This window comes from Rhineura floridana, chromosome 1 (assembly GCF_030035675.1).
Source record: "Rhineura floridana isolate rRhiFlo1 chromosome 1, rRhiFlo1.hap2, whole genome shotgun sequence".
In the NCBI taxonomy this organism is placed as follows: Eukaryota; Metazoa; Chordata; class Lepidosauria; order Squamata; family Rhineuridae; genus Rhineura; species Rhineura floridana.
This window is the reverse complement of record NC_084480.1, coordinates 280,610,290-280,623,032: the sequence shown is the minus strand read 5'-3', so window position 1 is coordinate 280,623,032 and position 12,743 is coordinate 280,610,290. Positions and strand designations below refer to the sequence as shown.

At 44.5% G+C, this 12,743-nt stretch overlaps 1 protein-coding gene across 1 annotated transcript in view; it reads right to left on the bottom strand.

Annotated features, from left to right (window-relative positions):
* Positions 1-8,671, bottom strand: part of RIPK2 (receptor interacting serine/threonine kinase 2) — a 46,920-nt gene extending 38,249 nt beyond the window's left edge. The window contains exon 1 of the mRNA XM_061602673.1: positions 7,518-8,671. Within this exon, the coding sequence (XP_061458657.1) occupies positions 7,518-7,747 (230 nt within the window). The 5' untranslated portion in view covers positions 7,748-8,671. The remainder of the gene's footprint in view (positions 1-7,517) is intronic.
* Positions 8,672-12,743: the final 4,072 nt, after the last annotated feature.

The window sequence follows — 12,743 nt, the reverse complement described above, 5'->3', positions numbered from 1 at the left end:
CGGATGGTATCTGATAGAAGAATGATGCAATACTAAGTGCATACTAACTACATGGGGCACTCACACCATCTATGGTAGTATCCCATATATACCATAAAGAATTATGCATGCTAACTGGTTCAACTAACAACACAGCACACTCTCACTGTCTAGGAGTAGAATTTTTTCCTACGTTTGAAATGAAATGGACTGCCTTCAAGTTGATTCCGAGTTATGGCGACCCTAAGAAAAGGGTTTTCATGGTAAGTGGTATTCAGAGGTGGTTAACCATTGCCTTCTTCTGAGGCTGAGAGGCAGTGACGGGCCCAAGGTCACTCAGTGAGCTTTATGGCTATGTGGGGATTCAAATCCTGGTCTCCCAGGTTGTAGTCCAACACCTTAACCACTACACCACACTAGCTCTCATTTTCCTAGTAAATTTCTGCTCCTCTTCCTGCATTTGCAGGGACGGCAGACCTGTGGTCCTCCAGATATTGCTGGCCTCCAACTTTCATCACCCCCTCCAGCCGTACGGCCAATGGTCAGGGAGGATGGGAGTTGTAATCCAGCAACTCTGGGGGACCACAGGCTCCCCCTCTCTACTATATTACATCACAGTCCTACCTTGCCCCACATCTGCATGCAACCGAGAAACAGGGACTCACTAACAATCCAAAACTCTTGCTTGATTGTAGCCCCCTTGCCTTTGCACAGGCGTTTGCCTGTCTGGAGACAGGGGCTGGATTGCTAGATTGTGGCCCCCTTATCAAGCCCATAACAATACAGCACATGACTTACCATGCTATAGTGACAATTCTTGACCTCAAAAAGATATTTTTTCCCATGGCTATTCAAGTTGCATGGAAGAATAGTATTTATTTAGGGGGGAAATTACCTTGCCTTTTCTAAAAAGTTCAGGGTGGCTAACAAAGTGAAGTCCTTGGAGGATGTTTTGCTCAAGGGTCTTTTGAACCTGGAGCCACCTGCATGGAGCCATTCTGGAGGCAATTCTAGTCTTGAATGAAACAGGAGAGTTTCAGGTGGCTGAGGGTGGTATACTCTCACAGTGGGCCAGAGATTTGGGGCACAAATACGGTGTCCATTTGAGAGAAGGACAGAGCTCCTGTAGTTGTGCAGAAGGCAGAATGTTGGCCACCTGGTTGGCCACTGTGAGAACAGGACGCTGGACTAGATAGCCCAATGGCCTGATCCAGCAGGCTCTTAAGTCCTTAAGCAGATGCTGCCACTTCTCGTCCATGCATAAGAAGAATTCCTTCCTCCTTACAATTACCAAAGGTGCAGGAGTTCTGCCTTCCTTTGCATCTGGTCACACTATTCAGAAGTGGTTTTTACACATGCTGCCGAATTACATTGCACTTCCCCAAAATGGGGTTTTACTTTCACTATGTGTTTTGCAGAAGTCCCACTGGCCTTGAGCTGTGGTTTCTAAGGGTATGCACTACATTGTGTGTGTTAAGAAGCATTCTAACTAGATATGGAGAGTAAAAGTCTGGCATAAATGGGCTGAAAATATTGATATTACCAGGGCTGTGGAGTCAGTACACCAAACCTTCAACTCCGACTCCTCTATTTTTCTACTGTCCGACTCTGACTCCTCTATTTTTCTACTGTCCGACTCCGACTCCACCCAAAATTGCTTCTTGTCAATCAAAATGTATTTGAAAGTCTGAGTCAGTGCATTTCTACCGACTCCGACTCCTCCCAAAATTGCTCCCGACTCCGACTCCACCCAAAATTGCTCACGACTCCGAGTCCACGACTCCGACTCCACAGCCCTGGATATTACTGGGGATGCATCTGATTGATTGCTTAGATTATTTAAAGAAAATCTACTATTATTCGGTAGAAGATCATATGTTATCTTCAGAAATCTTCAGGATTCTTTGGGAGAAGCCATGTGCTTTAAATGTATGGTGTAGATGTAACACTCTAACCACAACACCACTGAAACGCATGTGACTAACTATGAACATTAATTTGAACTGAATCACTAGAGATGATTAAGGTAGGAACCAAGAAAGCCATTTGAAAAGATGAGTGTTTCTCAGTTTCTTACTGTCATCAAAGAGGGCCTATTTGTATACAACAGAGATGGGGACCCAAGGGCCACATTTCGTTCTAAGCAACCTTCTGAGGGCCATGTGCCAGTGATTCATGAAGCCAGAGGCAAAAAGGGGCAGAACGATTAATGTAAATTTTACTTTTGTACCAGTGGGTAGTTTCTATACACACCCTTCTCTATCTTCTACACAAACAAGCAAGAAGCATTATCAGAGTTCAAGGACACACTGCAGTCAGGCAAAAGCATTCAGGGTCCAAAGCAGGGCCAGCAAATGGAGTGGCCTGGGGAGAGAGGGTGTGGCCTGGGGTAAGTTCTGAGGGTCAGATAGGGAGGCCTGGAGATTCCCATCCCTCATATACAGGATACTTTTGTACATGTCTTCTCCACAACAGCTACTTCATCAAAATAGTTTCTTTTAAATAAGTATCCCATTCCGAAACAGTTATTCAGATTTTTCCTGGTTTATTATTGTTAAGTAAGTTCATGAATCGCCTCATGCCTAAGTGACTTACAATAAACTTAATTTAAAACTTCCTATATAAACGGTGCAGACCATGCAATGGTCTAGAAAGGCAACTATAACAAAACAAGCCAAACAATCATATTCCTACCTCAAGCACAAACAAAATCTCCAACTGAACAACTTAAATACTTACTTAAAAGAATGCATTAAAAACAACCCCACAAAGTTTGATAGTCTGTGAATTTTTGTTACTGGCAGAGGAAAGATGGAGAACTCTGTCACTCCAACAAGTAGTCCGCTGTGTTTCTATGCTGGGTATCAAGAAGGGATGGAACACCCCATCTCTCCTTTGCCAGCCCGCTAACCTGACTGCATGCAATTTATCATCACCTTGAAGGCAGTCCATTGTTGTTGTTATGGCTATTAAACTAATGATTAGGGCTACAGCCTCAACTTTGGGCTGGCAGTGGACAGGCTTGATAGAGCTGCATAGCCAGCATCTTATGTAAAACCTCAGAGCTTGTGCTAGCCAGGGTAAAAGATATATGTGTGGGAGCAGGAAAAATGCCCCTTTGCTGCTGACACAGGGAAGAGGGCCAGAACAGGCTGGTTGCTATCACGTGATAGCAGCAGGGTGCGTACAGGAATCCCAGAATTGCTTAATCAAGCTATGCTTTGGGCACCTTACAATTAAGCCCTGTTTAATCTGACTGGAGTTAAATACCCATCTAGATAGGATCTTATAGATATTTTCTTCTGAGATTCACACATGAGATAAAGTAGGGATCATTCCTCTGGATCCATGCCTGTTCATCTGGTGAAACTGTGGCTGAAACATTGGTAAGAATTCTCAAGAATTCTTATTCTAAGGTAATAATTATTTTATAAATCTGGCCTAAAATTCCCTGCGATTGACCACTTGGTGAGGCTAACGATTCAAACCTCCTGCAATTCTTGTTCCACAGAGCAGGTGCAACCACCAAGAAGGCCCTGCCATTGACAACCTGTAAAAGGTTATAGAAGCTAGTCAGCAAAGCGTCCAATGCACACATTAAAAAGGAAGATGCAGATATACCGGGCTTATCTGATTATGAATAAGTGGTGTACTTATTCTGTGTCAGGGATCAGGCCTAGAGTAAGTACATCACTTGCTGTCCATTTTCTCCCTCCTCAGGAAGGGGAGCTCATGGGTGGAGAATCTGCTTTACATGCAGAAACTTCTAAATTCAATCCCTATAAGCTCCAACAAGGCTAGGAGAAACCACTGTCTGAAATCCCAGAAGTGCTGCCAGTCAGTGCAGACAATAATGAGCTAGATTTTCTCTCAATACAAGGCAGTTTCCTTTGTTCCTAGAAAAAGCTCTTTCAGCACATGAAAGGGTGCATGCAGCTAAGGCTCTCTGTTTAATTTTCACTGCTGCAGCTATGGCACTGAACAAGGCAAGCACTAAAACAAAAAACAACAGATCCAAGCTAGTGTTCGGTTTTCAAGACAGTTAGAGTGGTTAAAGCATTGGTTGTACAAGGGCTTCCTTTGCCCTTGTATAAAACGGCTAGTCTAGATCTTAGCCCTTGACATGAATTTCTGTCCTGGTAGGACAAATAACTGTTTACTTATTGCAGATTTGTCCTCCTCAGTGATCCCTCCCTCACCAGCCCTCCTTTGCGTTCTCCTTGAGTATTCAAGTGCTAAGATGAAAATTCTCATTGCAAGGATTTATCCTTGCACAACAGAACATTCTCCTCCTCTCCTCCCGCCCCCCGTGCATCCCCGAACTCTCTGAAGCAAATCTGGGATGGCACAAGGTGAGGAGAGGGTAAGAAGTAACACTGTGTTAGCAGTAATCCTTGCGTACAAGCAGCTATTTGGTTCAATGCTGCTCCACTGTTGTTATGTGCCTTCAAGTCGATCACGACTTATGGCATCCCTATGAATCAGCAACCTCCAAGGGCATCTGTCATGAACCACCCTGTCCAGATCTTGTAAGTTCAGTTCTGTGGCTTCCTTTATGGAATCAATCTATCTCTTGTTTGGCCTTCCTCTTTTTCTACTCCCTTCTGTTTTTCCCAGCATTATTGTCTTTTCTAGTGAATCATGTCTTCCCATTATGTGTCCAAAGTATGATAACCTCAGTTTCATCATTTTAGCTTCTAGTGATAGTTCTGGTTTAATTTGTTCTAGCACCCAATTATTTGTCTTTTTTGCAGTCCATGGTATGTGCAAAGCTCTCCTCCAACACCACATTTCAAATGAGTTGATTTTTCTCATATCTGTTTTTTCCCCACTGTCCAACATTCACACCCATACATAGAGATTGGAAATACCATGGTCTGAATGATCTTGACTTTGGTGTTCAGTGATACATCTTCGCATTGGAGCACCTTATCTAGTTCTCTCATAGCTGCCCTCCCCAGTCCTAGCCTTCTTCTGATTTCTTGACTATGGTCTCCATTTTGGTTAATGACCATGCCAAGGTATTGATAATCCTTGACAAGTTCAATGTCCTCATTGTCAACTTTACAGTTACATAAATCTTCTGTTGTCCTTACTTTAGTCTTTTTGATGTTCAGCTGTAGTTCTGCTTTTGCGCTTTCCTCTTTAACTTTCATCAGCATTCATTTAAACATTCTTAATGGTTAGGAGCATTCGCTCCACTGTATAAAGGTAAAATTTACATTTGATACTCCATCCACTTTTGCCACTGGCCCCACCCACCCCTGGCATGTGGTCCTTAGAAGGTTGCCCAGAAAGGAATGTGGCCCTCAAGCAGAAAAAGGTCCCCCCCAACCTGGCCTAGACTAATCAGCCTATAAAATTTCAGCTATCATTATGACAGATTAAAGGTTACTGAAGTAAAGACTTCCAGCAAAAACACAAGAGTATTAGATATAAAGTCTCCCTTATATGTTTTAAACTGAGGAAGCCAGACATCTCCCTGTCAATTTAATAAGGTAGATCTTAAAAAAACACAAACGCCACACAATGCCCAAAACAGCACTAATAAAGCTGCAGTCCTATGCCTGCTTACCTGGGAGTAGGCTCCACTGGACTCAATGGGACTTACCTCCAAGAAGACGCAGATAAGAGTCTATTGATAAACATCGTGAATAGCTGGAATAGTGCATGCTTAGGAGGTATGCACTGTAGCCCTGCCTTAAGCATTTGTACTCAGAAGTAGTTCAATTGGATCAGGTAAGCATGTTTACCTGAAGCCTCAGGAGGGGAGAGTGTTCTTGCACTCGGGTCCTGCTTGCGGGCTTCCCCCCAGGCACCTGGTAGGCCACTGTGAGAACAGGATGCAGGACTAGATGGGCCACTGGCCTGATCCAGCAGGCTCTTCTTATGTTCTTATGTTTATGGTTACAGCTTCATGTTTTCTCAGAAATAAGTATCACTGGCTTCAACAGGACACCCCCCTAAAGCTGCAAACATATGTAGACTTGCATGAGAGCAAATCACAGTGAAAAACACCATGTCTGAGTAAACATAGATAAAACTGTGTTGGGTGTTGCACCACTTAGACTTAATCTTCTGTCCCATAAAGCTCTCAGGACAGAGAAGAACCACATTTCACACAATCTCTGAATGCTGCACTCAAAGTCCAATCCAATATAGATTAAAAACAAGCCAATGCCTAAAGATAGGAAACTGCCTAACTGCAAGTCAGACCAATTGGTTCATCCAGCCCTGCACTGTCTATACTGACTGCTGCCAGCAACTCTCCAAGGTTTCAGGTAGAGGTCTCTCCCAGCCATAGCCGCAGAGGCTGGGGATCCAACATGGGACCTACTGTGCAGCAGATCTTTTCATCCCAATTACACCCTCGGGCAGAAACAATATTTACTTATTTAACTCTTTTAGAAATATATTTGTATACCACTATTTCGTTAAACACATCAAAGCCGCTTACAAGTTAAAAAACCACCACTATAGAATAAAAACATTAAAGATACAATAAAAACAAAGGTTAATTGTTGTGGGGGGAAAGCATCTTCTTAACTGCCTGCATAAGACTGGCGAAACAGAAAGGTTTTCAGTAGGCATTGACAAGTTAAAAACAGAGGGCGCCTGCTGAACCTCTGTTGGCAGAGCATTCCAGAGCACTGGGCCGGAAGGGTCAATTTCGTGTCGATGTTAAATGAGTCTCCCCAACTTGGCAGGACGGCCAAGGTTGCTCCTACAGATGATCTCAGTGATCCCAGCTGGGATATGAGTTCAGGCGGTCCCTAAGATAGTGTGGACCTAAGTTGTTCAAGGCTTTGTAAATTAATACAAGGACCTTGAATCTGGCTCAGTAGCGGATGGGCAGCTAGTACAGATGTTTGTCACATATTGTTGCCTATGTGCTCCCATCAGCAGTTTGGCCGCTGCATTTTGCACCAGCTGGAGCTCCTGAACCAGGGCTGACAGCCCCACATAGAGCGCAATGCAGTAATCTCCCCCCATCAATGCATGGACTACAGTGGTCAGGCTATCTGTGTCCAGGAACAGCTGCAGCTAACACACCAGACAAAGCTGGTAATATTCACAAGGACTGCCCTGAAAGGAGGGGGTGTGGCTCTTTAAGCAAAAGGAGTGGGGCAAGGGCTAATGGTAAAATAGTGGCAGATGGCTGGTCTCAGCTGTGAAAGACAGTTCTGAGAAATGGCTTACTACACTCAGTATTGACTCGGACTGGAAAGTCTTCCAGTCAAATCTTACTTCACATGATTGTCCTGAGGGTAAAATGGAGGAGGGAGGCCCATATTTTCCAATGAGACAATTTTAGGAATATAGGAAGCTGCCTTATAGGAAGTCAGGCCATTAACTCATCTAGCTCGGTATTGTCCACACTGACTGGCAGTTACATTCCCTGTCTCCCTGGAGACTGAATCAAGGACCTTCTAAGTGGGATAAAAAAATTAATAAAGTTTCTAGATTTCACAGTTGCGGATGGAGCCGGGTGGTGGTGGAGAGAAAGAAGTAAACCCAAACCCAACTCCAGCCATTACCTGTCTAGTAGTGGTCCCTGCAGACACTTGACAGCCACTGGGACCCTCCAGTCCGCATGGCGCGCAGAGGACACAGTACCATACGCCCCCCGGCTGATGAAGCGCAAGTCCGGGAGCTTGTTGGAGGAGATGGTGGGGAGGGTGTAGCTGATGTTAGAAAGCACGCAGCTGTCATCGCTCCTGCTGCTGGGGCCTCCGCCATTCGTCCTCATGCCGGCGTCAGCAGCCATCAAGTCAAGGCAGCTCTGGCCTATGCTTGGCAGTCCCGGGGCCTCTGCTGCTAAACCAGGTAACAGGCCGAAAAACACCCCCCTCCCCGTGTCTCCGAGCAGGCGGAGGCTCCTTTCTTGGATATGGAGGCTCTTAACATCCACCAAGATTTCCGCAAGTTCTTCTGCGAACCTCTCCAAAGTTTCTCTGCATCACATCCTTTTCTGCAGGCGGCACTGACTCATCTCAGTTTCTCCCTCCCTCTGTATTCATCAGTATCTCCAGCTATCCTCGGCTACTCCGCCAAATTCTACAGCTTCGGCCCTCAATTTCCATCCTGGCCAACTTGTCTCGCCATCGTACGCCAACCACCCGCTCCTAAGGCCCTCTCTCTCACACACACCTTTCCTTTGCCCCTCACGTCTAGCTATCAGCCTCGTCCCTTCCTCCTCTCTCTCCCTCACACACCCTCTCCCACTCCCAGCAAGGCTTCTGCGGGACGTGTCTCCCCAAGCCCAGTAGGTCTGCGCTTTCCCTCGCCCTGAAGAGCACAAAAGTTCCGACGGTTGTAAGAAGCTGCCGATACTTTCCCCTCGCGATCTGCCGTTTCAAAACGCTTAAGATCCAAAGTAACGTTTCAACTTTTGGGGGGAGGAGAGCGCGGGGGAAGCCCCTGTTTCAGATCTCCATGACCACCAACAGCAATCCAGAGATGCAAGGAGAGGAAGCCAAAGGAGACGCGTCGCTTCTCCAGCCTGTCTACAGAAAATGACGTTAAACGCAGCAAAAAGAAACTTCGAGAGGGCGACGATGGTCGCCCCGCGCATCAAAGGCGACTGGGGCACTGACGGAGCGTCCAGAACGGGGGCCCACCTCGGCGCGGAGAACTACACAACCTCCAAGCTCTTCCCTTCTCTCCTGATACGGAAGAGAGCAATGAGGAGGAGGCATTGGCGCCGCTCCAGAAGACTCCGCCCACCCATTCCGGGAAAACAACAGCCCAGGCGTCCGGAAAGTCTGGCTTGCCCTGTGATGGGTAGTTAAATGTTGCGTGCCTGCACGCGGGGAGAAGGTGAACCTCTCTCTTACCTGGCTCCCTTGGCTGCTTGAAACTGAAAACAGGGCGCGGCGAGCCCCCCCCTCCCCATCCCAACGCAGCTACAGGGCGCCCTTCTACGCCGCCTTATTTAATTCGCAATAACGCAAGCGCTTTCCGGGTCTCTAGTGTCAATCACCGGTGGGTATTAGAACTCTCAAGCCCGCTTTGAAAGAGAATCCTATGCGTGCCTACTCGGAAGAAAGAGTCCCACTGAGTCCAATGGGATGTGCTCCCAGCCAGGAAAGTTTGGTTAGGATTGCAGCCTAAGAAGGCAGCCCAGCGCTTTCCACACTTTACTTGATAGCAAGAGCCATTGAATTCAGTGGGGCTTATTTCTAAACATAGGTAAATTGGGGCTGCGCATTCCGAGACTCACTGCAATCTGAAGATATACAGTTTCTATTCAGAAATAAGCCCCACCGAAGGCAATGGGACTTATGCCAAGGTACATGTGCATACAACTGCAGTCTTAAGTGACAGTGCCCCCCTTTTTGTATCGACATTTGTTAAAAATCTTGCTCTTTTAAACTTTTTAAAAAACCAACCACCTCATTCGTACAGTGACTGATACATGTTCTTACCCCTAATTCAAAACAATAAGCGCACATTTTGGAAAGAGCCATCTTACAACTGAATGATGTTTTTGTTCCCTAGCTGCCACTGGTTTTGATCACGTGCGCATACCAAGCTAGGGAGGAGGGCACCCTCAGCCTCTGGAAAACACACACCCGGTTCAGGCTTTCTGGGGGAAGTAAGCAATGTGCTTTGTCTTATAAAGAAGCAGGGAGGTATTTTTTTAAAAAAATACTGTACTTTCACCAGCCAATATACAAGTAACTTATTTTGCATTTCCAAAAATAATACAAGCAAGAATGCATGATGTCCTGTCCTAGGGCACCAACCTGGCTTTGGTGTGCTTTTGGCATTAGCAATAGTTATCTGGGCTTCCTCTATGCGGTTGTCTCCCTGCTTGTCCACCTTTATGATCTTTTAAATTTCAGTCCACATTGCACAATTGTTAGGACTTATGCAATTCTTAGCACAATTATAATGATCACAGTGAAACCTATTTCTGAGTAATGTGCTGCAAGCATCCTTTTTGGACATTGTGCATACCTGTCTGTTTTTACAATCCCTTTAGAGGCTTTTTTTGTAGTTCTTGACCCCCTCTTCTGTGTCTCAGAGTCTAGAACCCAGCGCTTATTGCGAAAGAAAATATGCAGAGCTCATGAAGCATGCTGATTTAGGGTGGCTAGGTGTCCTATTTTACAGAGGGCAGGCCTCTTCTTGAGAAGCTATCAGAGGACAGTCCTCTTTTTGAAGGACTGTACATTCAAATCAAATCAAATTCTAAGCCCAGCTTAAAGATGTAAACATCATAAGGGGCCTTGAAGTTGCTTATCAACAGTTATATATTTATATGATTTCTTACCTGGCCTTCACCATGAGGTCCCAGGGCTGGTTACAACAATCTAATATATAATTATAAAACCAGATTACACTGTTACAATCATAAAACAAGTAAAACTATTCCAAGTGGAACACACATGAGCAGCAGACAGACTGAACAGGCACATGGGTCACCTGGTCACTGTCTTCCCCACTATGGTGAGATATACTGCATTTCTATCTAAATTATCGTGCATCTATACATAGAAATTTAAGCAAATGTCACGTAAATCCATGTTCTCTCTCTCTCTTTGTTTATGAGTAAGGCGCTACAATATGCTGCATATATGAGGATAACGAATAATTTGTAAGGATCAAAAGCTTAAAATGTTCATGTCAGTATGCTAGCTAAAATGATGAAACTGAGGTTATCATAGTTTGGACACATCATGAGAAGACATGATTCATTAGAAAAGACAATAATGCTGGGGAAAACAGAAGGGAGTAGAAAAAGAGGAAGGCCAAACAAGAGATGGATTGATTCTGTAAAGGAAGCCACAGACCTGAACTTACAAGATCTGGACAGGGTGGTTCATGACAGATGCTCTTGGAGGTCACTGATTCATAGGGTCGCCATAAGTCATAGTCGACTTGGAGGCACATAACAACATGCTAGCTTAGGAAAATAGCCTTCAAACTGGCAAACAAGTTGAAAAATCTTATCTTCCATATATTATTATTATTATTATTATTAATAATAATAATAATAATTCATATTTTGTAATATATGTATTTTGGGGGGGTGTCTCAGTGAATGCAAATGTTTTTATAAGTCGTTAAATTTTTTTCCATTATTGCTTTTAGGATGGCTCTCGGAAGATAATGCCATTTGGAGTGGGTAGATTTGGGAATTTGTCAGGATGAGCCGTTGTGACTTTCTGACGGGGAGAAAAGGGCTTTGTTTCACACTTTCCACTTTTTGTACAATACCCAGCAGAAGGGGCAACACAACCGGTTGGAGAGAGTGGTCTTTTCTCCAATTTAATCTTGGTCAGCAAGAATTGATGCAAATGCCTGTAAAATATTATCTGGCAGCTCTTGTGATTGCAGTGTTCGGATCAAACCCCAGTCCTTTCAGATTATAATCATCACTGTAACATGTTTACATGATGTGACTCAGTTTGAGAGCCACAAGCCACAATGGTACTAACCTCTCTTACATTTTACTGTTCTGTCATAACATGTCTGTGCCTTGGGTTGAAAAACTAAGCTTTAAGAACTGAAGACACAAATATATCTTTCCCAGTAGTTCTGTGTTTTAGAAGATAATTGGAGTGTATACAGCCATTTCACATGATGTTATATTCTTTAGGTGTACCTAAACAAAGTTGAATGGAACCAGCGGATGTCATATTTGGAAACACATTTATTGTGAGGATTTAGGGAGACTGTCCTCCATTAGACTGATGGCTTGCTAATAGTGTGGGATGATGGGTTGATATAAGATTGGAGGTGGGCCAGGCTAGAGAGAATGGCTTAAAGCAGCCAGGTGTGGTGAGGTGGGTTTTTGCTCCCTCCCCCATGTGATCATTTTAATATAAAAGTCAATCTCACCCCAACACATGTTAAGCACACGCACCATCAGGTTTGGCCCTCAATGGCAAACTTGGCTTTGTGGCTGAGCTTTGTGTGAAGCATCCTTTAAACAATTCAGAATGCTTTTCTGCTGTGGCTAAAAGCACAGTGAATACTGTATGCCAACAAGCGTCCTTTGGGGAGTTGGGGGATATCAGTGGGCTTTCTTAGATATTGACAGAATTACCATTGGAAGAAGGGTAATATCAGAATTCATCTGGTAGAGCTTCAATGAGCGCAGCTATAATAGTTACAGACTGCTCCTGGTGAAGATGATTTGAAGCTGGGAAAGAATGACTTGTTGTAGGTCAGAGTTCAAGATTCATTGCAGAATACTTTCAAAAGAGAAGCGACTTCTCCATGTAGTTAAAACACGTGGGACCAGCAACAAAGTGTTGCAGTGTAGACTGGAGTGATTCTGTTCAGGGTGCCATCCATCTAGTAATGCTTTCTTCCACTTGACCCCTTCTTGTTTTTTCTCCGCCAACACTCAAAAAGTGTGATGTTGCAATGGAACATACTTGGTCTACATTGACATGTGTGGGGTTTCACCACCATTTGGGTTCACCCACCTCTAAAGATTGTTCTCTAGTTCTGCAAATCTTGGAGTTCCCCCATCCCCCAAGTATGCTGACACCTCCCTCTAGTTGTCTGGATGGTTCTTCTAAGGATCCACACTAGGAGGGTTGAGTTTGCTATTAGCATTTATGATTTCTGGGCAATTTTACTGCTCAGTCTTCTGTCTCTTCAGAAGTTAATCCTATTGAATTCAGTAGGTTTTACTCCCAGGTAAGGGGGTTAGGTTTACAAGCTTAGTTAATTTCTGTAATTTATCTCTCTGGGCACTCTGAGTTCACACACACACAAGCAAACTGCTGAAAATGGAAAAGAAC